The 25,103-nt window shown below is 37.4% G+C and overlaps 1 protein-coding gene and 1 non-coding gene across 2 annotated transcripts in view; one reads left to right on the forward strand and one right to left on the reverse strand.

Moving 5' to 3' along the window:
• The window catches only part of ADGRV1 (adhesion G protein-coupled receptor V1), a 537,422-nt gene that overhangs the window by 338,551 nt on the left and 173,768 nt on the right, over positions 1-25,103 (forward strand). Inside the window, exons 84-85 of the mRNA XM_068981126.1 lie at positions 9,729-9,845; positions 19,949-20,127. Of these exons, the coding sequence (XP_068837227.1) occupies positions 9,729-9,845; positions 19,949-20,127 (296 nt within the window). The remainder of the gene's footprint in view (positions 1-9,728; positions 9,846-19,948; positions 20,128-25,103) is intronic.
• Positions 8,610-8,682, reverse strand: TRNAC-GCA (transfer RNA cysteine (anticodon GCA)). Its single transcript has one exon. It is a non-coding gene; the product is annotated as a tRNA-Cys (tRNA).

Consider the following 25,103-nt stretch of genomic DNA (forward strand, 5'->3'; position numbering starts at 1 on the left):
AAAAAAGATCATGATATTGTAGAGCAGTGTGGTAAGGCACATTAGCCTGCATCCAGCCCAGTCCTCTTAGTTTTTAAAACAGAGTGTGTTCCGTTCAGTGTTTGGAAGTGACTCAGTAAAGTACATGGTGTTCTGATACGGAGCTTCTTTGACAAAGAAGGGATTCACTCATGCTTGATTAACCATTTCCAGAATAATGCACTGTTAAACTTGAACTTTGTACAACAGCTGCTCCATAATTCCTATCAGTATCTTAACTATTGAATGGTTCCAAATATTACGAGAGCTGACCACATATTCATAATTATGGTAGTTATTTCAATGAAAAATACAGTAATGAGTAGATGTAAAAGTTTGGTGCTTCATTTTGAACTGTATTCATCTCATGGATAAAATTGAATATATATATATGGTGAGAAGGAGAAAGAGAGATATAGAGTATATATATAGCTATGAAAGTGAAAGTGTTAGTCGTGGGTTCCATCTCTGGTCAGGGAGCTATGATCTCACATGCCTCATGGCCAAAAAACCAAAACATAACACAGAAACAATATTGTGGCAAATTGAATAAAAACTTTAAAAATGGCCCACATCAAGACAATCTTTAAAAAATTAATAATCTATTATAAATAATGTTCTCTTCCTGCAGATGAAATGGCTAATTGAGCTAAACATTAATGCTGACTATTTCATTTTACTGCCATCAATAGAAATAAGCCTCCATCTTCTTTTATATCTTTATTCCTCCTTGGCAGAACAAAGAATGATCACTTTATAAAAGTTTGGGGTTAAGGCATGAAAACGGTAAGAGAGAGGGAATCTTGTGTGTGACCCAGCCTTGATGTAGATCATCTCATCTCTGCTTCTAGATAATCCATTGTTCCCAGTTAGGAAACATTTCTCCTGCTCCTTAGTGTCTTCCATAGAGCCCACCTCAGTGCTAGATACTCTGTGCCTACTAGGTAACTAGTTGAACTGGGTTGTAGAGAGGTAATGAGATTGCTAAACTAGTTGAACTGGGTTGTAGAGAGATGATGAGATTGCTAATTTTTCAAGACCAAGTCAGGAACAAGGCAGAATTTTGAGTTCTTTTTAAAGTGATACAGAATTTTGAAGATACCTGTTCCTCTTGCTTTAGTGAGAAAAGAATGAACAAAATTTCATCAGTTACTGTGAATCCTTGAAAATAGACTGTATGATTTTAAACATCTTCCTGAAATTTTCTTAAGTTTTATATGTAGAACTATTCTTTGTAAACAGCCTTTTAATCTCCCTCACCCGCTTCTTTGCTCCACTCACTTCCCTCCACTCTGGCAACCGCCTGTTTGTTCTCTGAATCTATAGATCTATTTCTGTTTTGTTATGCTTGGCCATTTTTATTTTTTTATATTCCATGCACAAGTGAAATAATATAGTACTTGTCTTCCTCTAACTTATTTTACTTGGCATAATACCGACTAAGGCCATTCATGTTGTTGTAAATGGCAAGATTTCATTCTCTTCTATGGCTGAGTAATATTCCAATATCTCTTTCGTGCACACACACACACACACACACACACACGCTCGCGTCTATTGATGGACACTTAGGTTCCTTCCCTATCTTAGCTATTGTAAATAATACTGCAATGAACAGAGAGACGCATTTGTCTTTTCTAATTAGTATTTTTGTTTTCCCTGGATTAATGCCCCCAAATTCCTTAGTGGAACTGGTAGGTTATATGGTGATTCCATTTTTAATTTTTTGAGGCACCATCATACTGTTTTCCACAGGGACTGCACCAACTTGCATTCCCATCAGCAGTGTACAGGGGTTCCTTTTGCTCTACCTTTTTGCCAGCATTTGTTATCTGTGGTCTTTTTGATAGCCATTCTGACAAGTGTGACATGATATCCCATTGTGGTTTTGATTTGCATGTCCCTCGTGATTAATGGGGCATCCTGGGTAGCTCAGCTGGTAAAGTATTCTTGGGCTTCCTTGGTGGCTCAAACGGTAAAGAATCTGCCTGCAGTGCTGGAAACCTGGGTTCGATCTCTGGGTTGTGAAGATCCCCTGGAGGAGGGCATGGCAACCCACTCCAGTATTCTTGCCTGGAGAATCCCCGGGCAAGACAGAGGGACAGAGGAGCCTGGCGGCTTACAGTCCATGGGGTCACAAAGAGTTGGACATGACTGAGCGACTAAGCACAGCCCAGCATGATTAATGATGTTGAGTGTCTTTTCATGTGCCATCTGTATGTCGTCTTTGGAAAAATGTCTATGCAGGTCCTCTACCTATTTTTTAATCAGGTTGTTTGGTTTTATTTGAAGAAGAGTTGTATGAGCTCTTTATATATTTTGAATGTTAATTCCTTATCAAGTGTATCATTTGCAAATATTTTCCCCTGTTTAGTAGACGGCCTTTTCATTTTGCCAATAGTTTCCTTTGCTAAGCAAAAGATTTTTAGTTTGATGTAGTCTCATTTGTTTATTTTTGCTTTTGTTCTCTACAAATGAGGAGACACATCCCAAAATACTGAGACTGAAATGTATTACTGAGACCACTGTCAAAGAACTTGCCTGTGTTTTCTTCTAGAAACTTTATGGTTTCAGGTTTTATATTTAAGTCTTTAATCTGTTTTTGAATTTAGTTTTATGCATAGTGTGAGAGAGTAACCTAGTTTGAGTCTTTTGAGTGTAGCTGACTAGTTTCCCCAAAACCATTTACTAAAGAGGCTGTCTTTTCCCTGTGTATATTTTTGTCTCATTTGTCGTAGATTAATTGTTCATATAAGTGTGGATTCATTACTGGACTCTGTATTCTAGGCCATTAATCTATGTGTCTGTTTTTGTGCCAGTGTTACACTGCTTTGATGACTGTAGCTTTGTAGTATAGTTTGAAATCAAGGAATGTGATGCCTCCAACTTTGTTCTTCTTCCTCAAGATTGTTTCAGCTATTCACAGTCTTATATGTTTTCATACAAATTTTAGAATTATTTGTTCTAGTTTTGTGAAAAATGTTATGGGTATTTTGATAAGCATTGCTTTGAATCTGTAGATTGCTTTGAGTAGTATGGTCATTTTAACAATATTAATTCTTCTAATTCATGAGCATGGTAGATCATCTTTCCATCGGTTTGTGTCTTCTTCAATTTCAGGTCTTTTATTGCCTTAGTTAGATTTGTTCCTAGATATTTTATTCTTGTTGATGCAGATGTAAAGGGGACTATGTTCTTAATTTCTCTAATAGTTAGTTGTTAGTATATAGTTCATTAGTTGCAACGTGTGGGCTCAGTAGCTGTAGCTTGATGGCTCTAGGTCGTGAATTCAGTCTTTGTGGTACACAGGCTTAGCTGCACCATATAGCATGTGGAATCTTTCTGGACAAGGGATTGAACACATGTTCCCTGCATTGGTGGGTGAATTCTTAGCCACTGGACCACCAGGCAAGTCCCTTAATCAGGTTTTTAAAAGATTAAATACACAGCATATGGCCCAGCCATTCCTCTCCCAAGTATTTACTCAAGATAAATGAAAGCATATGTCCATACTAAGATTTGTACATTCGTAGCAGCTTTTCTCCGTAAAAGCCCCAAACTGGAAACAACCCAAATATCCATCAACAGGTGATAGGACACGTTATTAGAATATTATTCAACAATAAAAACAGAATAAACCATTGATACATTATTTTGGATGAATTTCAAAGTAATGATGCTGAGTAAAATAAACCAGAGAGAAAAGAGTACATATGTTTCCATTAACATAGAATTCTAGTAAATGAAACTAATGTACAGCGACAGAAAACAGGTTGCCTGAGGATGTGCAGTGTGGTGGTGGAGCAAGGAGGTACTACAAAGGTCGTGAGGAAGCTTGGGGCAGCATACGTTAATTATCTTGATTGTGAAGATGGTTTCACAGGTCAAAACTTATTGAATCATACACATTATATATGTCCCATTTATTGTCTGTCAATCATACATCAATAACACTGTTTAAGAAAATACTATGCTCAAAATCATGATAGAGTCTGTATAGGATACTGAATACTTAGCGATACTTCCTTCTTAAAAGTATATTCAAAATAATAATAGAGAATATTACTGGATTGTTGCCTTTAAGGAGTTGACAGTTTTCCAGGAGATTAAAGTTTATTTTTAATCTAAAGAATTGGATAGCAAAAGGGATTGATTGTTATAACAGAATCCTGCCTTTAAAAATTCAGAGCTTGAAATGGTTGCTTATGGTTGAAAGAAATAGCCATATGATAGAGTTGACATTTCCACCACACCTTGAAAAATGGATATAATTTCTGATAGAGAAAGATCAAACAAAAATTCAAGCTACACAGAAGACAACGAACAGAAGCAGAGTTGAGAGATGATGCGAACATGTTTTAGAGAAGGGCAATCAGTGCAGTTAGAGCAGCAGGTTTGGAACATGAAGGGTCCTATGGAAGAGAAGGTATAGGCCAACCCACTGCAATTCTATTTCCTCTTTGAATATTCCTTTGACTTCCATACACAAGCAGAACTGTTCAGTCTTGACTTTGCATTCCCCTGATGTCTTACACCATCGTCTACTACAGCACCTGTCACATTTTATTGCATCGTATGTGCATGTCTTGCTTCCTCCTAGGAACTTCCCTGTTTGAAAGGACAAGATTTGGCCCAGTATAAATGCTTAGCAAGGGCTATTAGCACTCAAAAAAATAGAAAAGTCTAGGAGTCTGTCATGGTCAGAATAGGTGAAATTTGAGCTGCTTCTGTAAAAACTGAGTAGGTCTGGGTAAGATGGAGAGTGGAGAGAAGACTGTGTCATAGAGAGAGGAGGGGGAATGTGCGTGGTAAAGGGAGGGGATGGTGGCAGGAGTGTGTATAAAGGAGTACTGAGAAATGGAATTTACAGGAAAACCAGCTTTTATTAATTGTTATTATTTAGCCCAAGTTAGAAGAGACACGTGTTATATATTTAAAGTGAAAGAATATATGTCCTCCATGTCCTCCCTTGTGTGTGTGCGTGTGTGTGTGTGTGTGTGTGTGTGAAAGTCACTCAGTTGTGTCTGACTCTTTGCGACCCCATGAACTATACAGTCCATGGGATTCTCCAGGCCAGAATACTGGAGTGGGTAGCCTTTCCCTTCTCCAGGGGATCTTCCCAACCCAGAGGTCGAACCCAGGTCTCCTGTATTGCAAGTGGATTATTTACCAGCTGAACCACCAGGGAAGCCCATGTCCTCCCTTAGCTGTTATAATAGAGCTCTAATCAACCAGAAGAAGGAAGAATTTTATAAGTTGTCAACAAAATATATCAGATATTCTCTTTTGGGAATACAGTTTTCTTTTAGTTAAGAAGTACATATGTTGTATCAATATAGAATTAAGAGTAATGTTATATTTGCCATAGTTGTTATGCTCTGTTGCCATTGTGAACCTGTGGTGGGCCATGAGTTACAAGACGTTGAGAAACAAACACTAAACTAGAATTTCAGGACTTGAGATAGGACTCCTGCTTGATGTTGAATAGCTTGGGGAGCAGCAGCATGATGTTCTAGAAGGAACACTGGTTTTACAAATTGGAACACCAGGATTTGAATCCCACTTTAATGCTTGTTCAGTGAGCCTTAAACAAGTTAGTTCCCCTATCAGATCCTCTGTCATCATTTACTAAATTGAGATGGAAACAGTAATGACTTCACATCATTAGTACGTGACACGCATGCACGTGTGCTCACACACACATGCAAACCAAGAGAAAATATGTAGCACCTCTCTTTACACTGTTTTGTGCCATCAAATTCTTCATCTTGCATAGCTAGTATAGTGCTTTGTAGACAGTAGGCGCTCCAACACTTGCTTACCAAATGAATCAACACCTGAATGATGGAGAACCATTGAGAAATTTATTGTTTCCTCCTATGGTGTTCAACTTAGTGTATCCAGAGAACTAATTGAGAATATCCCTTTTTCCTGGACATCTCTATGTGTTTGAGTAAAAAAGCAGTGGTAAACTTCCTGTCTCTTAGGTAATGTGTCTTAAGGATATGTGAGCCAAATATGCTAGGAGATTTTATTTTACTTTCATTGTTTAATTTGTATTTCAATTCACTTTAATTTAGTTATAGATAGGCCCAATGTTGTGTAATTGCTGGTTCTCCAAGTATTCTTAGCTCATCCTTGTTTTTGTAATATTTATTAAGAGCTCAGCCTTCTCCTGCTTATCGACCTATCAATCTTTTCTCATTATGAGAAAAAGCATTTCTCTTAGAGAACGTTCTGGAAGAATGTTCCTAATTACACAAGTAGGTTTGTAAATAGTCTTATGATTTAGAAAAAAATTACAACATAATAAAACATGAAGAAGTATCTTAAGAATGAAATTTTGGGTGTTAAAATTGTATTTTGAAAGTAAATACAGTTTTAAACAATGACTTGTACTGATTTGTTTCAAAGAAATAGACATTGAGAAGAATAAGAATCATTTAAATTAGTTTACCATTTATAAATAGTGTCATAGAATGCATAAAACTAAGCATATTCAATTACAGTTTGAAAAGTGAAAGGTGAAAATGTTAGTCTCTCAGTCATGTCTGACTCTTTGCAACCCCGTGGACTATAGCCTGCCAGGCTCCGCCGTCCGTGGAATTCTCCAGGCAAGAATACTGGAGTAGGTGGCCATTCTCTTCTCCAGGGAATCTTCCCGACCCAGAGGTTGAATACAGGTCTTCTGCATTACAGGCAGATTCTTTACCTGCTGAGCCACCAGGGAAGCCTACAGTTTGATTTATGCTGTCGTTTTACCTAGCAAACTATTCAGGGTGATCAGGACAAAACTACAGAATAAATTCAACACAATCTATACTATAGGATCTGAATTAGAGAGGTTTATAAGTAATCTCATGAAGACTTTATGAAAAGATGCCACTGTAAAAAGGAAAACATACAATTTTGATTTTTTTTTTCATTTTTGGGGACTGAATCTCATAGTTCTATATCTCTTGAATCTTTTAAAGTACAGTTTCTAGTGTTTATTGTTCATTGTTAGTGTTTTGATGAAAGTGTTAAGAGAATGAACTTCCCTGATAGCTCAGCTGGTAAAGAATCCGCCTACAATGCAGGAGACCCTGGTTTGATCCTGGGTTGAGAAGATCTGCTGGAGAAGAAACAGGCTACCTACTCCAGTATTCTTGGCCTTCCCTTGTGGCTCAGCTGGTAAAGAAATCATTTGTACAATTTAGGAAGGTTAAATTTATAACATATTACAACTCAGAACTTAGAAGCTAAAAATCTAGGAAAATTTGAGCGTGTTTTTAAGGTAAGCCCTAATTAATTCAAAAGCTATATTGTGATAAGTTCTGGAAAGGGAATTTGTTGACTTTGTTTATTCAGGGAACTCATTTATACCAGATTGTTAGGAAATAATGAGACATTCCTTCCTAGTGTCTGCTTTTATTTTATTGTGAGCAACGTATACTCCCAACCTAGAACTAAATAAACAAAAAATTGAAATAGGAATACTTCTCATTTGAAAAAGAATACTGGAATTTTGAAGTAGAAAGGGACTTTACAGTTAATTTTTTCTAACTTCCTCCTTATACTGATGAGGGAATTAGTCCCAAAAGGGTAAACTGACTTGTTCAGTGTCCATAGCTTGAAAAAGAAAAAAAGGCAGGATTCTTTTTCTCCTATACTTGGTACAGGAAGTACTCAATAAATAATTCCAAAGAGGGAGGAGTCAGCATGGCATGAGATACATATTATTGTAAATTTGTGAATTAGCATTTTGGTTCTTCTGTAATTGGCTGAGGAGACTGGTTATGGTTAGTTTTTCCCTGTGAAATAGTGATGCTGGAAGCATGTGAGGTCTCATCCCAGATCCTGTCATTCACCACAGTGATGCCATCCTGGGAAAACTTTCGGGCAGAAATTTTTGAGAAAATTTAATGTACACATGTTTGGGACAAGTGGATTGGGGAGGGGCTATTTCATTTGAAAATAAAAACAGTACTCTGATTTGATTTTGAGCAAATTATTCATTTTTTAAAAATCCAAGAAGCATTAGTGATATTTGTATTTCCTATTTTGAACGCATTTTTCATTTTTTTAAATCCAAGAAGCACTAATATTTGTGTTTCCTTTTTAGAAGCTGGGCTGTTTTGAGACATAAGTCAGTTTTCTCCTTTCAACACTGCTCTATCATTTTGGAATCTTTCTTTCTTTCAACAATCATTTGTTGAACATTTCAGGCATGTTTCAGACATGGTGGCAGCTTATAAAAATATTAAGTCGAGAAGACGTGGTCTCTGAACTAAAGAGGGAGGGAATTTATTCCTTGCAATGTTACAGTATGTTATTATTGCTGTAAAGTTTCCCTTGCCTTGTGTACTTTCCATTATAAAATTTAACACAGTAGTCATATAATAGAGAAAATTCAAAATAATAGAAATCACAGGAGTGTTTCACTTCATTTATTTATCCATTTATTCAACAAGTACTTATTGAGTACCTCCAATAAAAGATTGAAGTCGCTCAGTCGTGTCCGACTCTTTGCAACCCCATGGACTCCTCCGTCCATGGGATTTTCCAGGCAAGAGTGCTGGAGTGGATTGCTATTTCCTTCTCCAGGGGATCTTCCTGACCCAGGAATCGAACCTGGGTCTCCTGCATTGCAGGCAGACGCTTTACCATCTGAGCCACCAGGGAAACCCTATAAAAGATTTAAGAGTACCTACTATGTCCCTGGTGGCGCAGAGGTTAAAGCGTCTGCCTACAATGCAGGAGACCTGGGTTCGATCCCTGGGTCAGGAAGATCCCCTGGAGAAGGAAATGGCAACCCACTCCAGTATTCTTGCCTGGAGAATCCCATGGATGGAGGAGCTTGGTGGGCTACAGTCCATGGGTCGCGAAGAGTCGGACACGACTGAGCGACTTCACTCACTCACTCACTCACTATGTTCCAGATACTGGGCTATGTGAGTTGGGTACAACAGTGAGTAAAACATTCAGTGATTCTGCCTTTACAGGGATTACATTCTAATAAGTGAGACTAAAAATGACCAAGAAACATAAGAAATAAATTATAGAACGTGTTAGAAAGTGGCAAGTGCTATTAAAAAAAGAAAGAATCAGATGATCACGTGAGTGGAAATAAAGAAGAAAAGGGGATATAATTTTCAATAGTGTAGTCAAGAGAGATCTTACTGTGAAGGATACTTTTGAACAGACTTGAAGACAGTTGAAATAAAAATCCAAGAATTAGGGTAACTGTAGGGTTTGAAATTTAAAATTTATTTTAAGTCTATTTTGTTACATGAATTACTTCCTAACAAGATGATGCAGATGATAATAAACTTAGAAATTTTGCCTGTCTTTTTTTTTTCCTCTCCTATGAGATTTGACTTACATAAAGAATGGTGCTTCCACTCTATTTTCTCACTTTTACTTAAGTAAATATATTTCATATGATTTTTGTCCATCCTTGATAAGAACAAGATTTACTCTGAGAATTTCCAATGACAGTCCAAAACAGCATGTAGCATAATTTCGTATCATTAATTTTTTTTCTTAGAAGCATAAAAACCCATATATTTTTGTTTTAGGATGACTTGGTCTTCTCAGTTTGGGCAACAAATCAACTTATTTTCCCTTTGAGTCATTGAATCATTGATTCAAATAAGAAAATTGATTATTTAAAATATTCTTGATTGACTTTAACACGATTTAAAAATAAAGGTATTTGTTTCTTACAGATTGTATTTCTGGCATCTGCATACGCAAGTCCCCAACTCACAGAGGAGAGCTGTTCAGCCATTGCCGCAGTCACACATTACCTGTATCTTTGCCAGTTTAGCTGGATGCTCATCCAGGTTGGTACCTCATTCCCTCCTTCTACCCCATGCAACTTTCCAGGGCATCTGGAGGGAGTGGCCTTTATAGCTGATATTCTTTATACTGAAATGGAAGTAATTCCATATGTCCATCACTGCATCCCCAGGAGATCAATGTAAGAAAAACCTTCCAAACTGTACAGCATTAGAAAGCATAGTGAATCTGAGGAAGTGGGAAGAGGTCTAGTAGAGTTACGTAAGTGAGTGGCAGGAGATGAGGCTTGTGATGTGGGTCCTATAAGACATAGTAAGAAACTTCCATTTTTTTTCCTTGGGGAAGTCAATGGAATTATTTTTAAGCAAAAGAGTGATATGATGAGATTTGGATTTTAGAAAACCTCCCTGTTGTAGTGAATTGAGCTCAGGAAAGAGTTGATACGGGAGCCGTTTAAGCAGCTTTAGCTGGATTCAGGGGAAAGAACATAGTGGTGTGAACCGAAGAGGAACAGAAGGGGCAAAGCGAAGTGAACAGCTTCTGAAAATTGGTTTTTAAAGTAGGACTTCAGGATTAGAGATTTATTATTAGTAGTGCAGAAGGTTGCTTACCCAAGTTTCCAGTGTGAGTGAATGGATGGATAGCGGTGCCTTGAACTGAAGTAATGATCGCTGGAGATTGGCGAAAGATGGTGGTTTTTGTTTTTTTTTTTTTAAAGACAAGCTGAGTGTGTAGTTCTTGTGAGCTCTCCAGTGGAGACTCTGAGAGAAGTGGAATGGTAAATTCCAGAACAGAGGTGCCTGCTAGATGACTCTTGGCTTAGAGTTGGAAAATGGTGCCATTGCTTTAGAAGAGATCACTTTGGGAGAGTGCAGAGCAAGACAAAAGAGACCCAGCATACTCTCCTGAGGAGCTGGGAGGCGTTGAGGAGAGATTTGAACACTCCTTTTCCGACTCAAACTCCAGATTCTATTGCCCAGTGCTGATTTGCTTGATGAAGAGGCTAATGTGAGAATTGGATGCACTTAAGCACCATTAATGTCACCAATTCAATAGGTCAACCAAAATATGCTGCCTTTGAAAATGATTTCTACATGGTGGTAATGTTCAGTCTTTCATGAGAGATAGTTTCCTATGTGTTTCTGAGTATGCTTGTGAACTTCTTTTATGTAAACAGATGCGTTCAGGCCCTCTCATATTCTTTTTTCTTGTTTAATAAGAAGAATGTAGGATTTCTACCATCTGGCAATTTTGGAGGAAAGTGAGGAGATACTATTAAGAGAGAACACTATACAGACTCAAGGCAGAGATCTTTTCCCAGGTATGATATTATAGTTAGCTCTGAAGGAGAATGGAGAAGGAAATGGCAACCCACTCCAGTTTTCTTGCCTGGAAAATCCCATGGATGGAGGAGCCTGCCATGGGGTCGCAAAGAGTCGGACACGACTGAGCGACTTCACGTCACTTCACTTTTGAAGGAGAAGAAAACCAAACTGTTTGGTTAATAGAACTAATTGGAACAATTAGAGACCTGCATCTGGGTTTGAATTCTGGCTCAGTCATTACCTTTGTAACCTTAATCAAGTTATTGACTCTCTCCAAGTTTTGTTTCTAAATCTGCATTATGGGGACAATAATTCCTACCTCATAGAATTATTGTTTTATAACTCTTTGAGAAGTCTTAATTATGGAAGGTTTATGGCGTTCTCCAACCTCCCACCAAACAATTAAAAAGCAAAGCTGAACTATAGCAGTTTATCTAAGTTGAATTTTTTATATATATCCTGTGTGTGTTGTCATTTATCTGCCGGAACTGAGGTCCATAGTGGTTTGCTGAAGGCCTCTGTCCATGTCCCTGACCTATTCAGTTTTTGATGAATGACCTGGATGAAGACACAGAAAGCTGTTTTATTAGGTATGCAGATGATACAGAGCTGAAAAGTTAGCTAAAACATAAGCTGCCGGTGTTACGAGTACAGGTAGAACAAATATAGCGAAACTGTACTGTGACAGCTTGAAAAGGAGAGTGAAAGACATAATCTGATGGGGGCTAATGTAAACATCTTGAAATTTCAATTTAACCCAAACTCAGTAGCAATCAAATGTGTGACCAGATTGCTTAAACCGTAGCAACTACAGTTAACTACAGAAACACAGGCCTGGGTTACATAAATAACAGTATGCAGACAGCTGAGGGAGCCATGTTTACATTGTAATCTACAACAGCTTGGCACCCTGTAGCTACTTTCAGCAAGAACATTAACCAGCCAATGAGAAGCTGAAAGACAGTCCTATAAGAAACTTGGAGGCAGCTGGAGATAACTAACCTGGAAAAAATTTTCGGAGATAGGCTGGCTGTCCACAAATTACTTGGAGGGCTGTTATGGCAAAGAAAAGAATGGACTATATAACTTTATTTGGAATAGCCGGAAGAAATGGGTCAAAAATTAGGGAAGCAAATTTTTATTCACATCAAGAACTTTTATAGCCAATAAAAATTTCAAAGTTGATAAAGCTGGGTCTGAAAGTAGAGAGCATCTACTCGAGAGATATATTCAAAGAGGGGGAAATGACTGACTTTCAAATAATGTTTTAGGTGGATCTCCTGCTTTCAGTTCAGTTCAGGTCAGTCACTCAGTCATGTCCGACTCTGCAACCCCGTGAATCGCAGCATGCCAGGCCTCCCTGTCCATCACCAACTCCCGGAGTTCACTCAAACTCATGTCCATTGAGTCAGTGATGCCATCCAGCCATCTCATCCTCTGTCATCCCCTTCTCCTCCTGCCCCCAATCCCTCCCAGCATCAGAGTCTTTTCCAATGAGTCAACGCTTCTCATGAGGTGGCCAAAGTACTGGAGTGTCAGCTTTAGCATCATTCCTTCCAAAGAAATCCCAGGGCTGATCTCCTTCAGAATGGACTGGTTGGATCTCCTTGCAGTCCAAGGGACTCTCAAGAGTCTTCTCCAACACCACAATTCAAAAGCATCAATTCTTCGGCACTCAGCCTTCTTCACAGTCCAACTCTCACATCCATACATGACCACTGGAAAAACCATGGCCTTGACTAGACAGACCTTTGTTGGCAAAGTAATGTCTCTGCTTTTTAATATGCTATCTAGGTTGATCATAACTTTCCTTCCAAGGAGTAAGCGTCTTTTAATTTCATGGCTGCAGTCACCATCTGCAGTGATTTTGGAGCCCCCCAAAATAAAGTCAGCCACTGCTTCCCCACCTATTTCCCATGGAGTGATGGGACCAGATGCCATGATCTTAGTTTTCTGAATGTTGAGCTTTAAGCCTACTTTTTCACTCTCCTCTTTCACTTTCATTAAGAGGCTTTTTAGTTCCTCTTCACTTTCTGCCATAGGGTGGTGTCATCTGCTTTAGGGGAGTGTTAATAGGATCACATATAAATCTTCACCCAATTTAATAGAGATTAGTGTATTCTGTATGTCTTCACGTTTTGAGTAAATATGATTGTGGCTGATGCATATTTAACAAGCTAATTACATTTCTGCATGGCTTGATGGCTTAGGAAAACTGTTTAAAGTACCAGCGAAGTTTAATGTGCTTTAGGTGGTACACCACACATTTTTCATGGTTTGTGGTATGACCACAAGGGAAAAATTCAGTAACTTCTCATTCTAGGTAGGTTACCTCTAATGAGTTACTTTGTGGTCAAAGGTTGTTGCTTTACTAACCTGTATTTTCCTGTTTATAAAATACTGTCTGCTAAAATCTTTTTAAAGCTAAAATTTTTTTAAAAAACATTACATAAAAGATTAGCCTATCCAGTCTTATTAGTTGAACAAAGTTGAAATAGCTGAAAGAATATTAACATTTTAATAATTCTACTTCATATAGCAACTAGAAAATTTGATATATGTATGTGTGTGTATAGCTTATACTGATAAAAGGTTAATTACTAACTTAATCATTGAGCTCAGCATGTAAGGACTATTTATTTTGATCTGCATTCTATCTGCACTCAGAATAAATGGATTTAAATGAATTTATCTTAGAGAGTTGCTTTACTTTTATATCATACTTTTAGTACATTGTAGTAAAATTGGATTCTGTTTTAGAGTAAAGGACAGTTTTGTAGTTGAACATGTTACATAACTTCTCCGAGCCTAGATTTTTCTTACCGAATGACTAGATCTGTAGATTTATAGTAATGGTACCTATCTTTGAGGACTGTGGAAAAACAGATGAATACATGGAGAGAGCTTGGAGTAGCAGTTCCTGGGATGGACGGCCCACTCCATATGTGTTAATTTACCATATTAATGGCTAGGAAAATACATAGGCACATGTTGAAAACTCTTTTTCCAATATTATTCACATCTTTGTTTTGCAAAAGAGAATTAGCTTGATACAGGGGAAAGAGAAGGCTGACAGAATGAGGCAGACACGAGCTGCAAAGCTGATCAAACCGATAACCTCTAACCTCTTTACTGAAGTGCACGCACGGTGCATAGCCGGCTCCAGAGCTGGTGGAGTTTTCCCCTTTCCTGACTTTTTCTTTCAGCTCCCCTCTTCTCTGGCAGGGAAATCATATTGTGCATGATGGGAATAGAGTAACAAATTATTTTGCTAATTTTTTTAGAGGGATACAACTCACAAACACTCTCTTTGCCTGTGGAAATTGAGTTATCCTTCTGTTTGCTCTTTATGTAAGATCACTCTGAAATTATTGAAACACTTTCCCACTTCCTTTGACCAGCCGAGTTATGTCTATTTCTCCTTCTTTCGTATGCTTTCCACCCTCTGCTCTACCCTCACCCTACTCCTGAAGGTAAACACTGTTAATCATATCCTGTGTATGCCTCCAGATATATTCCACAAATATATAAATATTTATAAATATATAAAGAAGCACATATGTGTGTTTGTGTGTGTGTATAGTCTATATATGTTTGTATACAGTATGTGTGTATATATATATATATATATATAAATTTATCCCATCCTGATACACTTTCTTTTCTATACTATAATATGGTTATTCCATAATTTATTTTTCCAGTCTCCTAGTGATGAAGTTCTGGTTATTTCCAGTTACTTTATAAACAAGGTTTCCTTGAACATCCTTGGACTCTGAATATTTATTTACTTATAGAATATCCATGGAATAAATTCCTAGAACTAATGTCTTTGCTCTTAACATCTACATGAAACATGTTACCAGATGGGTGGCCAGACCATGAGTTAATCTTTGCAGGAAATAAATCACAAGTAAATTATTTGAGATATAAATATATAATATAGGTAAGTAGGAACTTAATTTTGCCTGTGTATTCATTTGGCCCAGTGTTAGGATCATTTCCTATCACCAAGTTAAATTGTATTAAAAAATGCTTCAGTTAATATCCACGCCTGGATTGTCCTTGCAATCTCTTCATTTCATGCTGAGGGACACAGCTTAATCAAAAATATAATGTTTTATTTTGAAACTAAAGCTTACTTGAAGAACATATGTTTAAATAGTAGAATAAAGTTAGAAATCATTTCACAGTTGTTCTTGAGCATTTACCTCTTGTACTTTAATTTCTCTGTAAAATCAGGTTATGAAGAACCAAATGTACATAGATTTATTCCTTGGTAGAAAGACTACTTAGTGCCAGAACATAACAACAGGAAGGGAAAAGCTAATATTAGCTGTGTTTTTCCTTCATCATTGATTTAATTTGAGGGAACATCAAAGGTATTAAGGGCAACAGGCTGGTAATTATCAAGATAAAATGACATACCCAGGAAATACTGAATTCTCCAATCTTCACAAAGCCTTGTAAAAACTGTTAAAAGGAAGGATAACTGGAACAAGGACACATGATAACATTTCTCAGATTGTCGTCTGAGAAGAATGACTAAGAACCAATGGCAATAACAAAATTAATAGCATCCATGATCTGTGACAAAACTTGATGTTATATATCAATGCAAGGTTTCTGGTAACAAAATTAATCAAATATTAAACAACAGGCTGACCCTTCTCATTAGGAGTTCAAGTCAGTCCTACAGTTCTTTCTGGGAAGGTAGCGTATAAATGAGTAAACTCAATACTCAACCAAATTATGAAGTTTTTACTGAATTCAGTGATAATGGTTAAATATTGAAATTGTATATATCTTCATTTATTTTATGCTTCTCAATAAAGATTGTATGCAAAGCATTTTACTAGGTACTACGAGGTATACACCAATTAATTTTCCATGGCTCACAGGTATGTTTCAGCCATTCTATTCTGGATGTCCTTTGTAAATTCTCATTTAGTTTTGGCAAATGAGAGAGTGGGTTATCTCCAAGCTTGAACAAGGAGTATGCATCTCCACTAACACATACAGCTGGGCGGGGAGGAATGAAGACAAAATATAAGCCTTGTGTAAATAATAAGTCATCAGTATTTGTATGACTTTCTATGGAAATAAATCTTAACCTTAGTCTTCACAAGATGCTTTGTTCTGTAACCCAAATATGAAAAAGTTATGCTTTTCTCTAACCACCTCAGCTTCCTTATCTCTAACTAAGATGTCCTGAAATGGTCCATAAGATGGTTCTAACAAAATATTTAAAACTAGAGCTAGAAATGTAATTGGAGACCTAGATACTGACGTTGCAATTCAAAGTTAGTCTTTAGCAGGAAATAGGTATGTGCGATAAGCTGTTCTCAGTCAGTATGAAGCATGTTGGTGAGAATAACACCTCTAACTTATATTGAATTTTCATAACTTTTTTGTTCTAACATTGGTTAAACAGAGATACTGAGGCCCATATGCTATATATCTGTCAACATAAAAATATCATGCAAAGATAATGGTCTTTTGATACTTTTTCGAATACAACGGAGGAGCCATGATTACAAGGAAAGGAATATATCTCAAATGTTCCCCTCCCACCTTATTGTGGAGAATGGAAGTAACTAGAAATTTTAACACAAATGCTCCAGAAGAACAACATGTATCTCAAATTGTTAGAACAATGAAGGAACCTAAATTTAAGCAAACATTCAAATCACAAAAGGGAGAGTAAGCATATAGGCTAGCTCATTGAACCCATGCTGTGTGAGTACCGTTGGACCTCAGGGAGCTGTGAGCAGGAATGGACGGCATTGTCCGTTCTTCTCTACACTCTCTTCACTGTGCTTTTTGCTACTCTCACCTCTAAAGTTCATGTGTTTTCTTTTTTTTAAGTCAGCCAGCTTAGACTCTCACAAAATTTCAGGGCATTCAATGCCAGATAAGTGGCCCAGCCTGGGTCAGGCTTCTCCAGATCCGCAGCTTTGGCAGAAGGGCAGGGTCATGAGCGTACCCTGCGTGTGCTGGCGGCGGGTGGGAGGATATGAGGAGAGAGACAGGGTTCAGAGAGAGAGAGGGCTGATGACCTGGGCAGACTTTCCAGAGTGTACCTCCCATACATACCATATTAAAATATTTAAAATTCAAGGAAAACTTAAAGTGAGTTAGTCAAAACAACTCTTAGATTTAGGCCATGTACTATGTCCCAGAATAATTAAATGTTGTTTCATAACATAACGTTTCCACTCTTTGACCACAATAAATAAAAAGTCATACAATGGTAAATACTGTCCTTTGAGTAGACCTTAATGATTGGATTCTTTCAAGAAAGAAAGGGATTTTTTTTTATATAATTGACAAAAGCTCATGACATTCAGAGCTGGATTTGCTTAACTGAGTATTCAAGAATTCTGTTCTTGTATTCTGTTCTGAATTCTTGTATTCTTGAATTCTGTCCTGAGTATTCAAGAACACTGTTCCTTGAGCTCTTTGGAGCAGAAGCGTTGCATGTATAAATCTGACAGCACAATTGCATTTGTCTCAGGTAAAGGTCAGACAGCTGCTGAAAGGTTCAGTGATTCTAACTGATGAACTAATGTTCATCTGTGTAAAAGTGGACATTTTGGAAATGCCCTGATCTTTATCATGATGAATTAACTTAAAAGTCATTTACCGGTCTGTACTCTCTTTCCTGAATCTTCTGCCTACTGCACCACCGAGTTACCCTGTTGTAAGGATATATACAATGTCTATTTAAAATAAATGACCCATACTTTTATTTTGGGAATGGGTTAGTCATCCTTCCCTGGTGGCTAAGAGGTTAAAGCATCTGCCTCTAATGTGGGAGACCTGGGTTCCATCCCTGGGTTGGGAAGATCCCCTGGAGAAGGAGATGGCAACCCGCTCCAATATTCTTGCCTGGAGAATCCCATGGACGGAGAAGCCTGGTGGGCTACAGTCCATGGGGTCACAAAGAGTCGGACACGACTGAGCGACTTAACTAACTGTAGTCATCCTTACTTGGCATGAATTTTCTTTCTTTAAACAGTATCGACCACTCTAGCCTCAGACACTTGGTCCAGTCCCACCTGTTTGGGTCATGTCCCTTCACTAAGGACTTCCTTTGTAGCTCAGTTGGTAAAGAAATCTGCCTGTCATGTAGGAGACCCGTGTTTGATTCCTGGGTCAGGAAGATCCTCTGAAGAAGGAAATGGCAACCCATGCCAGTTCTTGCCTAGAGAATCCCATGGACAGATGAGCCTGGCAGGCTACAAGACTTAGGGAGTAAACCACCACCAGTTAACTAATAATAGAAAGGAGGAAAAAAGCCTCTTGGACCATTAAAAAAAAAGAAAAGAAAAACTCAGAACATATTTACATAAGCAACAACTCAAAACAGGCTTCATACTTACAGATATAAGCAGATGTACACAAAGATACGGAGTGCTGACAGGAAATAAAATTCAGACACAAAAATCTGCAAGTAACCAAACATTTTTATCCTTTCCTGCTTTAGGCCAGTCAATACTAATCCCCCACAGCTAATTTGGTCCAGATAGAATCTTACCTGGAAGCCTCAGTAAAACATCTGAAAACCTTCCCAGGAACATTAGGCATGTTGTTTTTCACATAGAAGAGTTTCCACTGTATCACTGCGTACTTTTGTTCTTTAACTATTTATCTTTTGTCTTTCACACCGTCTGACATCTTAATGGGAGATTTAAGTGAGGCGATCACATTTTCCGGTGATGACTATGTGCTTAGCACTTTGTATATAGTGTCTTATGTAATCTTTATAACTTTGTTGCGTACATAAAGAAACTGAAGCACTGGGATTGTCGTCACTTGCCCAAGTTACTCCTTTAACATATAAAAACGTATATATATGATTAGTCTGTACCCACACTCTCTGCCATATGAAGTTGAGCAAGGGGATTTAGCTCGTGGAGAAGTGTCATTGGGTGAAATACGTATGATATGACTTTCAATATTGTTTCTGTAATAAATGATAATTAAACATAAGTATTCTCATGGAAAAAGAACACTAGAAGGCAGAATATTTAAGTTCAAGATTTGACTTCCATACATGGCTAGGTGTGATTTGGGACCAAGAGTAATATTTCTAGGCCTCAGATTCCTTCTGTCTGGAAAGGAAGATTCAAGAAGGTAAATACCTTTGTCATCTCTGCTACTGTTATAGTCCCAGTGCCTTTGAAATTTAGTATGCTCTCAGTAATCAAGTGAATGAATGAAAAAGAGAGTATAAATTGAGAAAGAAAAATGGCCATAAAACCTAGCCCATCACAGTACATTTTTCTCTGTGCAAACTTTCCTTGTTTACTTGTCTGTCTTCCACTGGGGACTGAGACCTGGGGCTGTGATCACATTTCCCCATTCCCTGGAATGGTGTCTGATTCTACCACCTGATCAGCTCTCAATAAGTAAAAAATTGTTTAAAAGTCTGGAACAAAGGACCGTTTACTTCATCATCCTCACGAGGCCGTTCACATGGAAAGTAGGTTTGAACGTCATGGTGGGTTTCTTCAAGCACGCATTTACAGAACAATGACAGTTGATTATAACTGAGAGTAAATAAAAACAAATGAAGCAAAATATAAAGTAACATAAATACACTAAGCATTTCCTAACATTTGCAGACTTTGGGGATACCCTGAATTTCTTTATGGAAAAAAATGAATGTGTGAACTAATTAAAAAATCAAGTCAGAACTTTAATCATTGAGTAGATCCCGGCCCTTTGTTGGTCAGTAACTCTTCACGTCTAAGCCATGTGAGTGTGTGTCCTGCGCCATCAGACCTGCTCATTTTATGTTCTCTTTTCTTCCTTAGTCTGTGAATTTCTGGTACGTGCTGGTGATGAACGATGAACACACAGAAAGGCGCTATCTGCTCTTCCTCCTTCTGAGCTGGGGACTCCCAGCTTTAGTGGTGATCCTCCTCATAGTTGTTTTGAGAGCAGTCTATCATCAGAGCATGCCACAGATCTATGGACTCATCCACGGTGACCTGTAAGTACATCCAGGGAGCGCACACTGCCTCCTCAGCCTTTGTGTACCCCGGCAACTCTACTGATAGATGGTGGAAGCCAGTGACTGGGGGTTCCGACTGAAGAACGACCACTAAGACCTTTGTCTTCCTGCCACATCATCTATATCTCTCCTTCCTCTAATTCTCTCTTTAAATAAAAGGCTGTTGCCTCTTGAGTCCCTTCGATAGATGCCGTTTCCTCACGTGGGTTGATATATCAAACAGTTCATGGCCATTTATATTGATACCTTACTATAGGTTAGTTTGTTAGATTGTGACAAACCAAAGATACCCAGTGCAATCAGGGAACTATGAAAATTTTGATCAAGAATTTAATCAGTGGAAAATTTGGAGAGTGGTGCATTGTCTAAGGAGTCTGATGCTTTTGGGAGGGGGAGCAGAGTTTGGCAGGTACCATCATCCATAAGATGCCTAAATACAAAAAGACTATGTCAGAGTGAATGGAGAGTGGCTGCAAGAGTACATGGGACGGAGCCGTGGTCAACTAGGTCCTTTTGATAGATTCTTATTAAAGTTCAGTGTAGTTTTGAAATCTAACAGATCTTTATACATGCATGTGTATGCATGTCTTAATCCTGAATCTGGTATCTCACAACTTTGAGGACCACTCAACCCCTTCCAAAAAACCTTTGTGATAATAAAGCTTAGTCAACTCCCTTGGTGTCATGAAGATTCAGAGGATAAAGTAACATTTGTGAATGAGAAAGAATTAGTCTACTTGCAATCTTATGAAGACAGTAGTAACCTCTTTATCTCACAGGTTATCGTGAAGAAAATAATTAGGTGATAGATGTGAAAATTCTTTTAAAGTGAAAGTACTATATAAGCAGAAGTTATTTAATGTTATTTTTGCCTATGATCAGTTGTAATCATCCATTATATACTTAATCAGTGCTTGTTATCCACGTGTGCAGATACACTTCACATATGGGTAGTCACGCTGATACCCTGCACCCCATTTGACCAAAGGATATTAACTATGTAATACACACATACCTATTGAGATACAATATATAGTAATTTTGTCTTTTTATTTAAATTCAGTAAGATTCCTTTATGCTCATTAATTTGTAGTATTACAACAATTTATTAAAATATAGTAGTATATTCTGTACATATACAATTCTTAAAGCCTAATCTTCTAGAAAGGAGTAGTTGTGTCTTTTCCCAATTATATCATGACATTTAAAAATTTTTTATTGGAGGGACTTCCCTGGTGGTCCACTGGCTAAGACTTCATGCTCCCAATGCAGAGGGCCTGGGTTCAATCCCCAGTCAGGGAAGTAGATCCCACCTCTCCCAACTAAGAGTTCATATGCTGCAGCTACAGATCTCATACGCCACAACTAAGACCCAACACAGCCAAATATATAACTAAATGTTTTTAAAATATAAAATAAATAGATTGGAATATAGTTGATTTGCCATGTTGTATTAGTTTCAGGTGTACAGCCAAGTGAATCAGTTATACACACACATATATATATATATATATATATATATATATATATATATGCCCTCTTTTTTTTTTAAATTCTTTTCCTGGATAGAGCATTACAGAGTATTGAGTAGAGTTTCCTGTTCTGTACAGCAGGTTCTTATTAGTTATCTGCTTTATATACAGCAGTGCGTGTATGTCAGTCCCAGTCGCCCAGTTTAACCCTCCCCTCCCCCACCCCCTTGTGATCAAGTTTGTTTTCTACATCTGTGACTCTCCCTCTGGTTTGTAAATAAGTTCATTATGACCTTTACTACTCCTGACATTAATTTAAATCTTGGACTGCCAGGATTAATTTCAGAAAGTCCTGCATCTTTCTTTGTCAAATGCAGCATAACCATGAGACAAGTCCTGGGGGCCGGCAGCCTCTCTTTCATGAGCTCCCTGGCGAGACAGGGTTATTTGGTGGCAGTTCTAGCATCACATGTGGATACACCCGCCTAGATAAAGGGGACCCAATGCAAGAGATGTTAATTAGAAGAAACTCCCTCTTGATGCTTCTAAAAGGATTTTTAAAGAGAAAAATAAACTGTTTATACAAGAATGTCCAAATCAACTGAGTCTTAAAATATTTGCCTCTGAGGCTTTTGCAGAAAGTTCTTTATTACCAACTCAGCTATAATAAATGAAATGTAAAATATATTAACCTTTTACCCAATCTTAATATTATAGGATTACTGAAACTTTGTTTGGTTAGTATAGGTTATTTAGCTTCTTCATTCACATATAATATTCATGTGAATTTATTCCAGATTTTTTAAAAAATTGTATTTTTAATATTACTTTAATCTCAATGTAGAAAGAATAATTACTATGTTATTTTCAAAAAATATTTATGTAAAATATTTTATGCTTATATAATCATTTAAAAACATGCCTTTCCTCTGGGGATGATAGGATTTGTGGTTGTAAAATAGTAGGACATCTGTTGTGCAGTTGTTTGTAGTAATAAAATGTTTTTAGTTAAGAATTTTCCCTAAGTAGATTTCTAATGCATTGATATATTCAAGTTGTTACAAGGCTTTTGTCAAATCTTGGAACCAAGCTTATGATAATTACATAAAACCAGGAAGTGATCTCTCTTTTCCTATTAGATGAAAAAGTTTACAAGTTTAGTGTTATTTCTTCTTTATTATTTTTGAAGAAGTCATACATGAAGCCAGCTAGGCCTCATGTTTTCTTTGCAGGAAGACTTTATTACAGATTCATTTTCTTTTAAACATATAGAACTATTCATATTTTCTGTATGCAGTTCTTTCTGGGTCAATTTGATAAATTGTCTTTTTTTCTAGGAATGTTTATATTTCATCTACCTATTCAAATTTTTTAGTGTTTGTAGGAATGAATCTTTTTTTCATTCTTGATATTAATAATTAGTATCTTCTCTCACTTTTTATCTCTTGATCAGTCTCTTATGAATATTGTTGTTTTTTCCCGAGTTAAACTTTTGACTCCTTGATATTCTCAATTGTCCATTTATTTGCAATCTCATTGCTCATTTTCTTTTTTTTTTTAATTTTTATTTTTACTTTATTTTACTTTACAATACTGTATTGGTTTTGCCATACATTGACATGATCCACCATGGGTGTACATGCGTTTCCAAACATGAACCCCCCTCCCACCTCTCTCCCCATAACATCTCTCTGGGTCATCACCATGCACCAGCCCCAAGCATGCTGTATCCTGCATCGGACATAGACTGGCAATTCATTTCTTACATGATAGTATACATGATAGAATGCCATTCTCCCAAATCATCCCACCCTCTCCCTCTCCCTCTGAGTCCAAAAGTCCGTTATACACATCTGTGTCTTTTTTCCTGTCTTGCATACAGGGTCGTCATTGCCATCTTTCTAAATTCCATATATATGTGTTAGTATACTGTATTGATGTTTTTCTTTCTGGCTTACTTCACTCTGTATAATTGGCTCCATTTTCATCCATCTCATCAGAACTGATTCAAATGTATTCTTTTTAACGGCTGAGTAATACTCCATTGTGTATATGTACCACAGCTTTCTTATCCACTCATCTGCTGATGGACATCTAGGTTGTTTCCATGTCCTGGCTATTATAAACAGTGCTGCGATGAACATTGGGGTACATGTGTCTCTTTCAATTCTGGTTTCCTCGGTGTGTACTTTATTTTTAGGTTTCATCTAATTTTTCTTTTTTTATTTACTCTATTTATCTTATTTGCTTTGTTTACTGTGTGCAGCTGCTGCTGCTAAGTCGCTTCAGTCATATCCGACTCTGTGCGATCCCATAGACCGCAGCCCCCCAGGCTCCCCCATCCCTGGGATTTTCCAGGCAAGAACACTGGAATGGGTTGCCATTTCCTTCTCCAATGCATGAAAGTGAAAAGGGAAAGGGAAGTCGCTCAGTCGTGTCCAACTCTTAGCGACCCCATGGACTGCAGCCTACCAGGCTCCTCCACCCATGGGATTTTCCAGGCAAGAGTACTGGAGTGGGGTGCCATTGACTATGTGCTAGGTACTATGTATTTATTTTATTTATTTAAAATAAATTTCTGCAGCTTTATGGAGACATAGTTCACATATATCATTTTATAAGTTTAAGGTATCCAATGTGATGATTTGATACTCACATCTGTTGTGAATTAATTATCACAATAAGATTGGTTCACATGTCTATCACCTCACATAATTACTTTGTGTGTGTGTGTGTGTGTGTGTGTGTGTGTGTGTGGTAAGAATATTTAAGATTTCATCTCTTAACAACTTGCAAGTACGTAACATATTATTGTTAAATATAGCCACCATGCTATACATTGGATCCCCAGAACTTATTTATAACTAGCAATTTGTGCCTTTTGACCAACATCTCTCTGCTTTTCCCATCCTTGGGTCATAGCAGCCACCATCCTAATCTCTGTTTCTATCAGTTCAACTTTTTTAACATTCCTCATAAAAATACGGTTATATATCCTCTATCTCAATTATTTCACCTAGTATAAGGCCCTCAAGATCTATCCGTGTTGTTGCACATGGAGAATTTCCTTTCTTGTGACTGAATAATATTGTAGTGTATTGTATATATTGCAATATATATCTCACATATTTATCCATTCATTCATAGACAGATTCTTAGGTTGTTTCTATATCTTTGCTACTGTGAATAACACTGCTATGAACAGGGGGGTGCAGATATCTCTTCACAGTCCTGATTTCTTCAGGAAATCTGTGTGTATACCCAGAGGTGGGATTGGATCTTATAATAGTTCTATTTTTAACTTTATGAGGAACCTCCATACCATTTTCTATAGTGATTGTAACAATTTGCATTCCCACCAACAGTTTGTGATCTTTATTATTTCCTTCCTTCTGCTAACTTTGGGCTTCCAGTTCCTTGAGGTTTAGATTGTTTATTTGAGATCTTTCTTTTTTCCTCATGTAAGCTTTTATCACTATAAAC

The sequence above is a fragment of the Capricornis sumatraensis genome, chromosome 9 (genome assembly GCF_032405125.1).
Source record: "Capricornis sumatraensis isolate serow.1 chromosome 9, serow.2, whole genome shotgun sequence".
Taxonomy (NCBI): Eukaryota; Metazoa; Chordata; class Mammalia; order Artiodactyla; family Bovidae; genus Capricornis; species Capricornis sumatraensis.